Source organism: Pempheris klunzingeri, chromosome 5 (genome assembly GCF_042242105.1).
Source record: "Pempheris klunzingeri isolate RE-2024b chromosome 5, fPemKlu1.hap1, whole genome shotgun sequence".
Classification (NCBI taxonomy): Eukaryota; Metazoa; Chordata; class Actinopteri; order Acropomatiformes; family Pempheridae; genus Pempheris; species Pempheris klunzingeri.
Genome location: NC_092016.1, coordinates 5,578,237 through 5,594,928, shown reverse-complemented (window position 1 = coordinate 5,594,928; position 16,692 = coordinate 5,578,237). Strand labels below are relative to the sequence as shown.

At 42.2% G+C, this 16,692-nt stretch overlaps 1 protein-coding gene across 1 annotated transcript in view; it reads left to right on the top strand.

The window, feature by feature from the left end:
• poc1b (POC1 centriolar protein B) overlaps positions 1 to 3,445 on the top strand; it is a 39,021-nt gene extending 35,576 nt beyond the window's left edge. The window contains exons 11-12 of the mRNA XM_070830232.1: positions 1,344 to 1,643; positions 2,687 to 3,445. Of these exons, the coding sequence (XP_070686333.1) occupies positions 1,344 to 1,643; positions 2,687 to 2,821 (435 nt within the window). The 3' untranslated portion in view covers positions 2,822 to 3,445. The remainder of the gene's footprint in view (positions 1 to 1,343; positions 1,644 to 2,686) is intronic.
• Positions 3,446 to 16,692: the final 13,247 nt, after the last annotated feature.

Below are 16,692 nucleotides of genomic sequence, written 5' to 3'. Positions count from 1 at the left end.
AGATTATTTTGTCAAGAACACCCTTTGCAATAAAAGCAAAGGTCAAATAAAAATGAAGTAGATTTTCCCTGTTTCGCTCTGTGGCTGTACCTTCGAGTGCAAATAACCTTGTGAACGAGCCAGTTAGTCAGTCCGTCATTCAGTCAGTCGTGTTAGTCATCTACCTCCTTCAGTCTGCCAAGTTACAGAAGGCTGAAGGCTCCACTGACAGAACAATGAGACGGGAAGGATGCTGGCTAACCCTGCAGAGGATTATATTTCACTATTTGATATTAGCATGTAAACATTTATACACTGATGCTTTTTATTCTCCCTCCCATTTGTATTCCTGTGCACCTCAAACAGGGTAATGAAGCAGGTGACATATTTAGGTCTCCATTTATGGCTTTTTATTAGTATGATTATCAACAACTGAAACTTAAATTCTATTTAGTTTTTACGCTTCAACTGATGCTTCAACTGTGTTTAGTACTTACAATTCAGCTTCATCCAGTGCTGTCACTTTTGAATGTCCGCCTTCACATTAACTCTTTTCTTAACTCAGCTGAAACCTCAGCTCCATTCAGTGCTTCAGTGCTTAAACTGACACTTTAACTTCTTTTAACTTTTAACTTCTTTGAGTGTTTTAGTCCAGCTGACTCTTTTCAGCTCTCAGACTTAAGCTGATACGTCAGTTCATTTTAGCACTTACACTTCAACTTATTTCTCAAATTCCCTTTAGAACTTAATGCGGAAATGACTCTTCAACACCTTTCAGCACTGAAAAGTGAAAAACTTGAATAACACTCTGTACTTTGACTGTAAGAGCTACTTCATCTTCTTCTGGGGCTCCAGCTTCATTTGAACACACGTATCCCTTCAACGGCGGCTGTTAAACACATTTGAAAAGCTCCAAAGAATCAAAATTTCAAAAGCCATTGAAGCTGTTTTCAAATGTTTCAGCTGTAGTTTAACATTAGTGAAGAGTAGCACCGTAGCTAGCAGCATATAGAAATTGACCTGTGAAAATGTTTGCCTTTTCTAGTCCTCTCTCACTCCTTGCATCCTGTACATGTGCAGCAGGGTGTTGAAGTAGGCTGGACATATAGGGGCGCCTTTAATGGGGTATTATATTGAGAGCCCATTGTTTTCAGTGGCATGTCCTCAATTAAATGTCAGGGTGTCACAGTGGTGCTTTGATTTACAATGGCTTTCTTCTGGGATACAATGCATTTGATGAGGGAGACCTGCAGACCTGAACGCAACACTTAGAGAACACCAGCATGAATATAGTAGAGCACAATGCACTGAAAATCAATCAACTGAAGACCAGTCGTTTTTTTCTCTCTCGCTTTCATCTCCAGCTCTTAAGCAGTCGGACACACTTGACGCCCACGGAGGCTGCCGCCAACAGTCACCACTCCATCGGTTTGTTTGCACGTCACGTGGCCAGTTCAAGAGTTGAAGGATGGATGGGAGATGAAACTGCCAGTAGAGTAGGTGCTACGGGTCGGAGCCAGACTGGGGCCGGTGTGGGAAGAAGAGGGCGGAGAGAGGAAGAGGAGAGAGGGCAAATGCACCCACTAGAAGCCCTCTCCAGTCATCCATCCAGTCTGGACTCTACGCTCCGGCACATTGTTGAACAATTGGATATACTCACGCAGGTCAGTTATAAATAAATGTTCAAACTGTCACGCCTGATACTGTCAGGGTGTGAAATCCCCAAAAAGCATCCTAAAGATGGGATAAATCTGAAATTGTGGCCAACAAGTTACTGTTAAAAGTCAATAACTTCATGGCAGTTTCAAGTCACATTTACCAAGCAAAATGTCCTTGATGCAAGATCTATAGCAATCCCATATGAGAAAGTTGCTCGAAAATCAGCCCCCTTTTTTTTCCATCTGAGGCCTGTTGAAGAAAATCAGCAAGTACGCACCAAGGTTTAAATCAAATTAAGGACAAAATCTGACAAAAGACCTGCACACTGTTGTCAGTTTTGTCAATGCCATATGTTCGATTGAAACGTTGCTCTATTAAATCAAAATTACTGGGAGTGCACTCTGCAGAGGTTTGGACAGGTTTGTGCCTCCAGTTTGTGTTTTGATCCAGCGCCCGTCAAAAAGTCTGTTGAGTGTACGCACTCTACATTCTGCAAGTCAAACAAAGACATCAAAAACAAACAATAAAACTAATGGAAGTAGATTTGATGGTGTACCTGTCCCCCTCTGCACCTGTTTGAACAGGTGCCACTAGTAGCTGAACAGACATAGTGGGCTAATGATTTAGCAGTGGTTTGACGAGAGGATTTATATGTTCAATTTATTTAAACGTATAGTTTTTTTCTTATTTAATTCCTTCATATGTTTTGATTTAACATATTTTATTAACTTCTCATGTTCATTTAATTAGATATCTTATGGACATAAATCAATAAGACACTAATGCTCTACAGTAATATTTTCCGGTTTGCTAGATTTGTTTTGTACTTGAGACAAAGTGGCCGACTATAAAAAAATATTTTATTTAAAAAGGAGTTTTATAACCAGAACTGTAGTAATGAACTACTATCAGAATCAAGCTGATCTTTGCTGCCTTGGTGTGTCACAACAACCTAGAAAGGTTACATAGTTAGTTACATAGTGGCGACAGGATTAATTTCACTTCTTTGCTCTTCTGATTTTCTACTTCTACCTCTGCAAACACGCAGACTGTTTCAGTGCTGGAGGAGCGCCTCACCCTGACTGAGGACAAGCTGAAGGAGTTTCACCTCCACCAATCCCAGATTCTCAAGGGCATGCGGTCATCAGACAGGCGGAGGATGGACAGCGAGGATACGGATTGATCGCCTGAGGACTTCCTCGCCCTCCCTCAGACTTTAGCTCAGACACACAGTTGAACTGCTAAACTCCAGGACTGTTACACATCAATGTGTGTGTTTGTGACTATGTACATATGCGTGTTTGTGTGTGCTTCTAAAAGTCCACCTAGGTGGTCTCTCTCAGGGGTCAGTGGGTTAATCAGGATTTGTGCGGGGGTCGAAGTGAGTTTTTGTGTGTCTGTGTGTGTGTAATGTGTAATCTCCATGTCTTTCTTCACCTCTTAAGGATATCCAGCTGTACAGCCAAGCACAGTCTGGCTGGGGCATTCCACTGTGTGTGTGTACGTGTGTGTGTGTGTGTGTGTCTGTCTGTCTGTGTGTGTGTGTGTGTGTGTGTGTGTGTGTGTGTGTGTGTGTGTGTGTGTGTGCGTTGATATGGATGTTACATCCAATCAGGACAGCTGCAGCTATGAAAACAGACGGTTCCTGTCTGCTGTATGACCTCTTTTTATGTGCGCGTGTGTGTGTTTACATGTGTATATTTGTGTATTAGCACATGTTTTAGCTATTGGTTGCTTCTGCAATAACATCTTTAATTGTAATATTTTGCATCCTTGCATAATGCCATGTACTTGCTACATGCTATATATTGCCTAAATGCACATCATATAAATATAATTTATATGAATAAATGATACTCTATATTGCACTTTTGTTATTAGTATTGTTTGTACATCTATATCATTTATGCTTTTAGGGCTAGCGACGGGGTTAGAACCATTCCCAGATGACATCGGTGAGAGGCCTGGTACACCCCGCACTGGTTGCTGACACATACAGACAGACAACCATTCACATCCCCATTTACACCTACAGGCAATTTTAGAGTCACCAATTAACCTAATCCCCATGTCCTTTGGACTATGGGAGGCAGCCGGAGTAATTGGAGAGAACCCACGCTAACAGTGGGAGAACATGCAAACACTACACAGACTCTCTAGCTGGCCAGTGGGTTCGAACTCAGAGTCCCAATACTGCCAGGATATAAATTTAGGAATGATGGGATAGTTTTTACATGCTAATTGAAAGTTAGGAGTCAAAGTGTTCACTTGCTGTGTCAAACATTTGAAATACTAAAGTAATTCTAAATCACAGTGTGTCAGAATGTGATACTATAATAGCAGGTGTGTACCTTATGAGATACTGCCATAGTATGTTATCGTTGGTATCATAAAATGATAAGTGAACATTATGACTCAGTATCAAGTAAGATTTACTTTGTGTCTCATAACACTGACCTTGTAAAACCATTAACAGGTCAAGGGCAACATTGCAACTTGCTATCTTAAGATTTTGACTCAATATGTGTTTTTTCAGACATATTACAGTATTTCTTAACCTGCACTTTGCCTTAAGCAGCACTTTTATCATGTCTAACGTACCATTTGTCATTTTTGTCTTGCTGGTGGCACTTGGCCTCCTACTTATTTGGTAAAGCTTGTTCATGTGATACGTGTCATCGTGCCTCACGTCTCCACCAGTGACTGTGAAATGTTTTGGCTTGCGCTCGCCCAGCGTGGAGACTTTAGCTGTTTATGTTTTTCCAGCGGCGGAGATGTGGTGAGCGATGCGGCCGGGTCGGGAGGAAGCAGTAAAAAAGCCACACAAAGGGGGAGCTCTCCGCTGGCTGCTGTTTGCTGTCCCCACCACATCCTTTGCTTCCTCTCTGGCTTTACTGGTTTCCCCTTCTCCTGCGTCTTTTTTCTCTCTCCCAGTTACATAAAGTGGTGCGGCCTGCTCAGATCCAGATCCAGATGAGATCCAAATCCAGTCCGCTCACAGCAGAGAGGAGACAGTTGGAGTGGTGGAGGACCTGAGGTGTCATGTGACATTAAAGATGCAAAAATGGGTGAAGTACAAAAACAGAAACACTAATTTCAAAAGAAAATTCTGAATAATTTTAGACCAACATCTGCAGATTAATATATTTGTCTTGTTATATCTACAGTTCTTGTTTTACTGAGCATACTCATATTTTCCCTCCTCACACTGACAATTCTTTTAATACAGGAACTACCACTAGACCTTAAGACCTCCATCTCAATTTCTACCAAGCTCTAACACTGTTATATGCCTTATATCTCACAACCTTTAATTATGTTCCTGAATTTATTATTACAGCCCTTTATTTAAAGATAGACCTCAACAAGATGTGTCAGTCAGATTAATAGCTTGACTCAAGGCCCACTTACTCATTTGTTCTGGAACTTCTGACTATATTGTGTGGTGGACTTTAAGTTGAGACTGCTGTGTCTCCTACTGTTTCAAGGTCAAATACGAATGATCAAGATGAACTTTTTGGCCAACATGTTCTGAACACTGTAAAAATGATGGTACGACTGTGGATCATTCTTGTGAAACTGAACTGAACCCAAAAGGGACCCCTTGAAGAAATGAGAGCCGGCCAAAATGACCTCACTTTGCAGAAATGCACCCCGAGGGCCTCAAACTCTGATTCCTGTGTTTCCACGGGAATGGAAACGCAAAAACAAACTCGTCTGCAAAACCTTTTGTGTACAAAAGCAGGAGAGAGAGTCAAAAGGAAACATTTAACAACCAATTTCCACCTTCGCTTCCATTTCGATCTCATTAAGCGCACACAGGTCCTGTTTTACAGTTCGCACACCAGCGCTGTACAAACCTTTGTGTGTGTTGAACGTGATCCCATAACCTGTTAATAGCTTCCTGGAGGAGGAGCTTCCTGCTGATATTGAGGAAGGACCTCTTACAGCCGCGGCTGTGGACTTGCGACAGGGTGGCCCATGCTCACAGTTTACTGCGTGTGTATGTGTGTGTGTTTCTGTACTTATGTGTGTGCTCTTAAGTTTAATAGCTGTGGAAGTGTTGTGACATATGTTAGTTTTGGTGTTTACAGTTTATTATCAAGCTGATTTTGACCCTTTATCGTGTATTAGTCATCAGCTGGTCTCTGCTTCTGAGCGCGGAAATTTTAATCTCTTCTTTGTTCTTTTAAAGGGCCATTTCACCCAAATTACCAAATACATTTTCTTTCTTACCTCTACGGTGTCTTGCCATGCAGTTTGTTTTGGCTTTATTTCTGTAGGATTTTGAGATACCTGCCTTCACGTTGGTTTAAAAGTTCCACTGCAGTTTATTAGGTCAGATAAGTCACCTTCCTTTTAGAGAGTTTGTTGTTCGGGATGACTTTTATTAGTCCATGTTTCAGTGGACTGAACCCCTACACTTGTAGATGCTCTTTCTGAAGGAGAACATTTTGGCTTCTGACTGCTTCTGTGAAAAGCAATATTTCTAATAATTGGTCACAACCTTTCTACGCATACCCTCATTTTACCCCACATGGTAAAGTTGTTGCCTCATGGCCAGCACTAGACGGAAGGTAAACATTATTTTTTGCTCCCAACTGAATCAACAGACCCTCCTCTTTTCCTCCTCTTCATCCTCTTCTCGTTTCTGCAGCTTCCTGTCTATCTCTGAAAAACAGGAGGATTATCTTTTTCGGAAATTCCCCCTTAACCCCCTTCAGGGGATGAGGCGATAAACGGAGGCCAGGGACAAAGGAGGAGGGAGTGGGAAGAGAAAGAAAAAGAGGAGGAAGACAGGCAGGAGAGGAGGAAGACCCTGCACCCACGACTATTGAGTTACAGGGAGTCTCACTCTGACCTCAGGCCTGATTTCAGCTCTAAACAATAATTGATTGTAGTTTATCTAATGTGCACACCTATTCACACACACACAGGCACACCTGTTCAAATAGGTGCAGAAGGGAGCAGGCAAATAATGAAACCTGCACACTGTTCAACTACCAGCTCCTCTGTTTGTTTTTTATGTCTGACTTTTTTTTAAATGTTTGACTTTTTCTTAGCTGCCTGTTTGCCAGAAGGGTTTAACAACCTGCTTCCAGTGCCTCGCTCATAAAAAACAAGAACACGTTTTCATTCTTACACGATTGGCAGTTTAAGTTCTTACTGCTGATCCGGTAAAGTAAAATCCTTGTTTTTCCAAAGGAGATGGATATTCACAGGATTGGTCCTGCGGTGCAAATTGCAACAGTTTAAAACTGAGTCCTTTATGATATGAAATAGCGGCTTCCAGCCTTTTGGGCCTGTCAACTCTTAAAACAGAGCTGTGTCTGCTTACGTTAGACACAGGCACTGTCACAGTCCATTAGGAGTGTCTGTGGATTGTGGCCTGTTAGAGCCACAGAAGGTTTTTTTGTTCGTACGTTTCATTTCAATATTTTTATAGGCCTAAATGGTTAAAGTTCTGATGAATTCAGTCAGTCTAATAATTGAAAAGATTGTAGAAACATAGACTAATATTCACAATTTGTGCGGCTACAATGTGCTTTTTCTGCTTTATAATATTTATTTATATAATTATTTTAATGTTTTGGTCAGTTTTTGCTAATGGCTACAACTTGTAACTCTTTGTGCCATTTTGATACAATATTTTAAAAACCGATTGTTGCTGCTGAAAGTCGTCTACCTCAAGCAATAACTCCTGCGTGTGACCCACTCAGCTCTTCTTTAGTAAGCTATGTATGCTACATTTAGCCCATAATTATTACTGCTCAAACAATGCGCACATTGAAGGACAATCTGAAGACACGCAGCTAGAGGAAACACAGTTTTTCAGGGACACGTGGTCCTGAGCAGCAGTAGCCTGATGCAGCGTAGCATGCTGGGGCATCTTTGCAGACCGGTCTCAGCTTAAACACTCGTGGCCTGTTTTTACAGGGCTTAGCGTGTCGAAAGCTTATCTCCGGTGAAAGGGGGCGAGCTGTGGTTAAAAAAAAAAAAGTGACGGGAAGAGAGAGCGAGCACAGGAAAAAGAAAAAAAGCTGACTTCCGCACGGGGAAGGTTCAAAGGGACCTCCGCTCCTGCGTGATCTGTTTGTTGTCATTTGATCCCTGAGTTGATTTTCTATCTCTCTCTCTCTCTTTCAGCCTTCCTGTTCCTCTCTTTCACTCGCAGGAAACAGAGGGATGAGTACACAGGGCCTCTGGCAGCAGGTTAAGCCCTTTTCCCTTCCTTTGTTGGCCAATAAAATGTTATTTGTTTCTTCTCAAGCTTCCTGTATCCTGGACTCACAGTGTACTGAACCCTAAATAGTTTTACTTCCATGACACATAACCAGCTAATATTCATAACAGACTTACAGTCAACATCAATAATGGAGTGCTTTTTACTAATACCATGCCTTAGCGATTTCTAGGAACTGTTTCACTGTGTTAAGCAATGAGTGTTGTTTCCTACTTACATACCACAGTGTAAGATATTTACATAACATGTCCTAAATCAGGCCGTTGTTTCAACCAGACTTTCAGACTTAACATGTATTAAACCTAGATTGCTTTTGACCTGAAAATAACCATATGAGTGCTTACAGAGGAATGAAAGATGCCCTTGGAACAATAAAGGAGGTAGTTTTCATGTAGAGAGAGAACAGTTCTCTGAAAAGTTATGGAATCAAAACATGAACGTGCATCCATAGGTTGCATTTAAAGCTCATAATGCAATTATGTTTAGTTTAACTTGTGTTTGTGGCGAGCAGGGAAGAGTTGTGTATAAAGGCATGCATGACATGCTCACTTTATTTACATTTTTCATTTTTCATTTATTTTTAAGCTGGAGTACAGACATTGACTAGGCTATGGGTTCAACTTTGAGCATCATGATAGTGAGCGATGGGAGTGGAGCCCTTGAGCAAAGCCAGAATCGGAGTTTGGGACTTGAAATGAGTCTTACTTAAGTTTTAAAAAAAAGAGCAGTTGAAAAACTGACCCATGAAGACTTGACTTGATACGTGGAAGCAAAAACATTCAATCAAGTTTTGATCAAGTAATAAATAGTCTGTTATGACTTGCACAGCCGCACACTTTGAATATTTATCAGGCATAAGAGCTAAGACTAGTCTTAGCTATGTAAAAGACAGTATTAAGCTTTGACAGGAAATGTTCCAATGCCATGTTCCTGGTTCCTCAGTCTCAGCACTTTTTCACTTATTCCCCAAAAAAGAAAAAACAAACAACAAAAAAAATCCCTCCAACTTCCTTCCCATAAGTGACGCCGGGCTTCCGACATGCCTCACTTTTCAGTTGTTTTATCTGGTTCCTTTTCTCTGAATTAAGGGACCAAACGTGGGAACAGTCTCCGTTCTGCAGATAAGGAAGTGGTGGACTTCCTGGTGTGTTATTGGTCCAGAGCCATATAGGTCACAGGTCACTCTAGTGGACACACATCCGTCCTTCCCGGCCGTCCACAACCTGTTTGGTGAGTGGGACTCGTGTCATGTGTCAAGGAAAAGGACGTCAATAGTTTCTTTATTTTTTACAATACAACCGTGTAGTATATTCACATTCACCATTTAAGAATTTGACTTATAGATGGAAAAGATGACATTTTGGATGTTGTTTGTTTATTTGTTTCGTATTTCTCGAAGATAAATTGAAATGTGTTTCAATCATCAAAGTTTTCTTGGAGGCAGCATCTAGAGGACATTAGAGGAACTGAGGCTCAAGAAACTTTGACTCCAAAAAGACTTTGGAACAACTCATAACATCAGCAGTGTGTGTGTGTGTGTGTGTGTGTGTGTGTGTGTGTGTGTGTGTGTGTGTGTGTGTGTGTGTGTGTGTGTGTGTGTGTGTGTGTGTGTGTGTGTGTGTGTGTGTGTGTGTGTGTGTGTGTGTGTTGGCCCTAGTGAATTCTGAGGAACACAGATTTACGGGATGTGCCATCTGGGTTGTGGGTGGTAGCTCTGACTGGCATATCCTATTTACCCTTCACGCACGGAAGCATGCACACACACACACACACACACACACACACTCAGGCTGTTAGTTGACACATTCATATGCACAACTATGATACCAATACTGCACATACATTGGGCCAAACTCTGATACAAAACAAGAGGTAGCATCTTTACCTTAAATGAACACTGTCAAACTTCAAGTTTTTTTCTTCCACTGCATTACTAATTTGGATGTCATGTATATAATATCTGCCAGTGTTTTCTGGAGCCAATTGTACCAGCCAGTTTACTTCCACCATGATTTATTCTTCTGACGTCAATGGGTGGCAGAGGAACTTCATGAAAGGTTTGGCAGAGGTACGGTTCATTTTCTGTTTTCTTTCCTCTCTCCTCCATCTACACTAGTGGAAATGAATCTGAAAATGCATCCTGCTTGTTTAGGCTTTCCACCAACATTTAGCCCACATTTACTACTTCTGTCTTGTCGTGTGGATGTGCTGAACATGAGGAACATCTTATTTCCTTTAAGAAATGTTGAGGCATGATCACCAGATCGCCATTCAATTGGCAATCAATCCAAAACCTAATACAGAGATTAACTGATAATGGAAACAGTCATTAGATGCCGTCTTAAACTAGTAATTCACAGAATTCCAGGAATACTTTCTTTCCATTGGCAGATGTGATAAGAAGCTTACCCACTCAGGTAAACAGGCTCACCGGCATGTCATTGATGATCTCAAACACAATGCATGCTGGTATATGTAGGCCCTGTGTCAGTGGCAGAAAAGAATACAGATTTCTTTTTGTAGTCTGAAAAGAACCATAGTTTTAATAAACAATACAGACCCACATGATATAATATGGTGAACTAATTCAATCTAAAACTATTTGTCTCAGCTTGGATGTGAAAAACAGAACTCTCACACGTCGTCTTCGGCCGTGTGATTGACAGACGGCCTGACAGATCCTGAAAGGGTGAGACTCTCTCCTCATGTGAGTAACTATGTCACTTGGATCTTCTCTGTCCCTCTGTCTCTTCTTTGCTTTCCCGTGTCCCTTCCTTCCTCTCTCATCGGGCCTCCATGTGTCTGTTCAGTCATGTGTCTGGCTCCAGACTCGAGAATCCTCTGCAGGTTAATGGTTTTTCGCTAAGCCTGCTGTCCCTGCCTCTCAGTTATCCTGTGAGGATAGCAGTGGATCACACATCCCGGTCATGGCGGGTTACGCTTTTTTTTTACCACACACTCCTTGGCCTCACCTGCATGTTGAACAATCAGAATTGCTTTAATCAGTGTGTGCAACAAATGTGCAGGAATCGAGACATGTTCGCAATTTTGCCTCTAGTCACATACAATCCATGAGGCTTAAGGACAGTTAGAGGGAAGCTGAAACTTCTCTCAAGGTAGTTCCAGTTGACAATGGTGCCAAAGGCCGTACTAAAGGAAGTCAAACACAGAAGAAGAAAATGTAGAAAATTAAGGCAGTCTTTAGTTGAGAATAAAGCCAATGAATATTAATAAAATTGTTATTTGAAAATTAATTTTTTATCTATTTTTAACTGTCCTAAAATAGTGTAGCTACTGAATGTTGACTTTTTGAAAATTAATTTCTTCACAAGTTACTCTATTATAACTCAGGATAGGACTTCCTTTGAAATTGTTGTTCTTTGAAAACACTTAGGGGACACGATCATCTTATTTAGATATTAATAAAATTATAAATAATCAAAATAAAGACGTTTTTTTCCACTATTCATATTTTAAGCCTGTTAATATGTAAACTATACAGAATATTTTGGCTGGTAGTATTTCACAACAACAGTCTGCAGTTGGTGCTAAATCTGAATGGATGCTACAGTTAAGTTTCTCCATTCTAGTACTTTCCTCATCACACTAAGCCGAAGTTCCCTATTCAGCATTGTTGAGCCTCTGGGTCAGCTCCCATGGTGCACCTCTGGTGTAGCCCACTTCCCAGAACGTGACGGTTAAGTCTCCTGCCATCAGACTGTCCTGATCCCTTGTTTCTTTCACCCTCCTTCATCCCTCCATCCTCCTTACCTTCACTAATTGGATTGACACGACACCTGCCTGCTTTCATTCTGCTGTTTGTGAACCACTTTCGCTGCTGTCCTTCCCTGCTGTTCCCTCTTAGGTTGTTGTCTTTTCCACAGTCACTCTCTCACTGTCTTCCTTTCTGCTATTTCATGTCTGGTGCTCTTTTCCTACACTGTCTTCTCTTTCAGTTGTTGTGATGTGGTACAGTAAACATAAGATAAAGATGGCCATTCAGTTGTTGATACACATTATAAAGAATCTGATTTCTCTCGAGAGGCCAGTTTGCTACAACTTACTATGATGTATAATTTCAATTTAGGGAGTGAGCGAGTGAAGTCATTTTTTGTGAGCTTGCATACGTCAACAACCCTACTGTACATCGCTGCCATAACCAAGAGTACAGCCGTCATTTCCCCTGTGCAATTAAGTGTGTTTCTGGAGAGGTCTGTGCGGGTGTGAATCCTCCAATTAAAATGATAAAAAGAACACAAAACATGGCTACACCATGCATAACGTGTTGTTGACATAGTCCAAGCAGTGGATTGCGGACAGCACGAAACACAGTAAATCTTGACTCCAAAACTGCAATTTGCCACTGGATCGTTAGTTACACTCCCCTACTGGGCCTCTCCTTCCCATTGCAGTGCACAGGAAGTCATATCAAAAAGCCCAGGGAAAACACCCCACTGTGCCACATTCACTTTTTGTGACTCAAACCGGCCATACAAAAACAAAGCTGTAAGTCTCAGCAAAAATCTCACTGCACGTTCTGCTTCAGCTTGATGCAAAATGACAGAGTTTCGTGCTCAAGGGAAAGACTTTAATAAGCAAGGCTTTGGTGCCACAGCCACAGCTTGCTTCTTCCCCTCTCCAATGGTTTGTTGACCTTTCCACTGAATGTCAGGATAGAGGAGTCACTCCCAATCTTCAGCTGTAACTTGGAAGTGTCCTCTCCCACCTAAATAACCTTTTCTCTCCACACCAAGCTCCTGGCAGTGTCCCTCATTTTGCTAAAAATAGACACAAAACCATCAATTTCTGGAGAATCATTTGCTTCATAATGTTGAGTGGAAGTATGCAACAATAATTACAATGACAAAAAAATAAATGCATAATTTATTAAAACAGTTCAATCAATTACAATTGTTTATATTCACTTTACTTACTAGTCTTCTTCCCTGCTTTTGCTGGTGCATTGGAACACATGTTGGCATGATACTGCCAGTCCATTGAAAACAGCTAATATATCCATACTTAAAACTCGACTTTCTTCACTTTCTGTGAATTAGTAAGTGCTAAATTAGACTGGGGGGCCATAATTCTTATAGATGACTGACACTTCCAGAATCTGACCAGAAATCAATTTCGTCCATTTTGTTAAGTGATAATAGGCATCTAGAAGAAGTGAACGATAGTAGTTGATGCTGTAGACAATCTAAAACTAGAAATTGAATTTAAAAAGAAGAAAACTAAACTACTACTAAACTTTTTAACACAAAACTAGCAATTAATTTATCCTACTAAGTATTGTCAGTGTGTCCACAGCCCGTTATATGTTATTCCTTTGTGCCGCAGGGCTTCAATGTTGTCCAAAAACTATTAAAAGCACATCAGTGAGCCACACTGTTACACAGGTTGACATGTTCCCTAATTATCATGAACACATTCTGTAGTTTATTTTGATTCAATCCCACATACACATTCTGCAGCCAGAAATACTCACTCGAACACCAACACCATGTTTATTAAACCACCACTGGAAAATAGTCCCAAGCAAATGCACTATTTATCCCTGTTTGTGTAACCCTGTTTTAGGAAATTACTATTCCTGGAGCTACATGTGAGGGAGAAGTTTTTAAAGAGTTATGTCTTTATCCCAAATGGGCTTCTTGCAAAGTTCCACAGACCAGCATGAGTAAAAGACACTATCAACAATGAAGAAAACCACTGTTAACATTATGCAGACTTATTTCGTCAGCCAAAGATTCCACCAGAACCATCCCCAGCACAGACTGGAAAAACACATATCGATTGATATTAATGCAACCCTCTGGAAACAAAATGGCAATAACATCTTTTTGATGACTTGCAACCGCAGACTACCGCTTATTCAATATAAGACCAAACAGAGAACACACATAACTCAACACAGGATGTACTTAATGGGTTTCGCAGACACCGACATTTGTCTCCAACATACTCTCAATACCATAGGTAACTACTTCTACTCAATATGGCTGTGCACGCCAACCCAAAACTTCTGGAATAACAATAATTACCATTTCCCAAATCTTGGGTGTCAGCTTTCCACTTTTCCCTTCTCTCTGCCTCTTAGGAGACGTCACACCCATCAGTCTACACAAATACCTGAATTAAAAAAAACAAACATAGTTTTTCAAAACTAGATGAGGGAACCTCTTTTTTTTAATCAGCACTAGATCGTCCTGAGTAACCCTGATGTTTTTGTTTGTATGTGCAAGTGTTCTGGAAAAGCTCCACTTCCTCAACATCCACTCAAAGCCTCTGATCTAGTGACTTGCCAATAAAAAAGTCTTTCCTCCAGAACACAACAGAGCCCCCCAACTCCCCCATCTTACTCCCTATAATCCCCACCAGGTGTTGGCAAACTCAGGCCCACACAATAACCCCCTCCACCCTCTCAACCCTCTCCTCCTTCCACCACTTCATCATCCCCCCATTCCCGGAATCGGACATCTCTCTCTCGCCCGCAAGGAGAAACACTCTGTATCTGGCAACCACTGTTGTTGTTCCCCCTCTTCTGGCTTCCTTCCCTCCAGGTCCACCCTTTTCACCCTCCTCTTCTTCTTGTCTGCACTCCCTCCACCCTCCCCACTCCTGCAGCCGGATGTTCCAGGTCCATCTGTCGGCGCGTCTATCCCCAGACTGGAGAAAGAGAGGGGAGGGAAGAGAGGAAGGAGATGACAGATGAGTGAAAGCGAGAGGAGCAGCCAAAGGCCTCAGATGAGACGACCCTCTCTGTCAAAAATCTTCCCCCTGAAATGATAAACAGGAATTTTTATTCACTCATGAAGTGAACATCCCATGTCAGGTGACTCTAATGCAAGAATGGACCCAACCACCTCCGTTCTAGCTTTGCCTGCAACACAGGACCCTGAACCTCGAGTCCTGCTTTGAAGTTGTTTTTCATCTGATAGTTTGCCAGACTTTGTAGAGTAAACGGTTTTCCAAAAGGCTTTTGTGTAAAGGCGTGTTTTGGAGAAACAGTTATCTTCCCATGGGAAGATGAGAGTGTCTTCCCCTGTTCTATCCCTCCGAGGCCTTGATTTCACGCATCATCAATCCTGACCTGTGTAACCCAATAGGAAACCTTTGTTCTTTACATCAAAGAGGTCCCACTGGACCAGAGATCAATCAGTGATTGATAGCACCAAGCGGATTCCACCCGTTTGGAAAGCCATCAATACCGTGACCAAAAGAGGGGAATCCCTTTTCAGTGAATTGATTGATTCGATTAGGTCTCTTCCTCCCTGATTCCCAAGACAACCATATTCTTCTCTCGCTTTCACTCATCATCCATGTGGAGATTTTATTACCAGCATATCTTATTTTCATCTGGCTTGCATAACGCCAACATCTGTATCTATAATGAATCAATGAAACAGCAGGAGATGTGATGAGATCATACAAAACATTATCAATCCACAGCCACACCAAGCAAAAACACCACAGCTTAAAAAAAGACATCATTATTAGAAGTCAATATGCCTCCAGGTGAATTGTTAAGGAGGATTAGTTTGGTGAACCCTCAGTACAGACCCAGTTTCCTCCCTGTATCTAATGAAAGAGCTCCGGTCCTGTCACACCCAGAGTCCCTGGCAATGTCTCCACCGTGCGCTGTCCCTCTTTGCTAAACAGGCTGTAACCTTGTGACCTCGCAGCCGGTCTTCCTGAACAGAGGGGGGAAATGGGAAAGAGGCCTGTGTTGTGGCTAAGTCATGATCAGGCGCCAGGAAGGCAGGAAGTAGATTTTTCGCATAAACAGTAAAGATTCAGCACTTTTAAGCAAGACACAGAGCTGTTTGTTCACATTGAGCACGTAAACAGACAAAATAATAATGATAAGCATGTGACAGTGACCACACAACAGTTTTGGTTGTGTGGTCACTAGGTTGTAGGGACAGTGAGTACCCAGATAAGCCTAAAACTTTATCTGGACAGTTACATCACTCGTTCAGTGGTGAAGTAAAGTGAGTGTTGGTGAGCAGAAATGGGCACTGGTTCCAATTTGAAAGAATCCACACATACGTCATTAGAAAAATGAAATTATCAAATCGAAATTTGGATACGAATGTCGGGCAAACACAGGCCTGGCCTGGCTTTGCTGTACCACCCAGTGACAAGCCGACCTCTGATCTCCACAGTATCACATCCCATCAGCCCTCAGTCTTGCTTTGCTCCCATTCCTCCTGGTAGCCTCCTATAGCTCATACAGTCATCTCTGGCTGTGGTACAGTAACCCCCACCCCTCCCGTCCTGGCAGCTTGCTGTAGTATGCTGAGCGGGCAAAGGGCCAGCCAGCGAGCAGCCGGCCGTGGGATGGTGACGCTTGATCTGTAGGGGGGCACCATCAGTGCTGAGCCTTCCTCTGCTGAAGCGCTTTGTGCTTAAGTGGCATTAGCAGCAGGGAGATCCTTTAAGACCTGCAGCTACGCACGAGACCTGTGTGGGCAGCTGGGCCTATGCGGGGCTGATGGGATTGGAGGAGCCAGGGCATGCTGGCCACGTCAGGAGTCAGGTCGGACAGGGATATGGGATAGGGAGAGTGAGATGAGGAAGTGGGATGGCTGGCAAGATTTGACCAAATCCCCGATGGTGGGGGTGGACATGGTACGCCAACACCGAGGATTAACGGTGTTTGGCTTTTCAGCCACAGTGGGAATGGAAATATGTGTGTGTGGAAGATGTGAGGAAGGAGGGGAATGCACGTGTGTCCATGGATTGATGAATATGACATATGAATGACCATAAAGTTGGCTGTTTATGGAGTGGAATGAATGTTT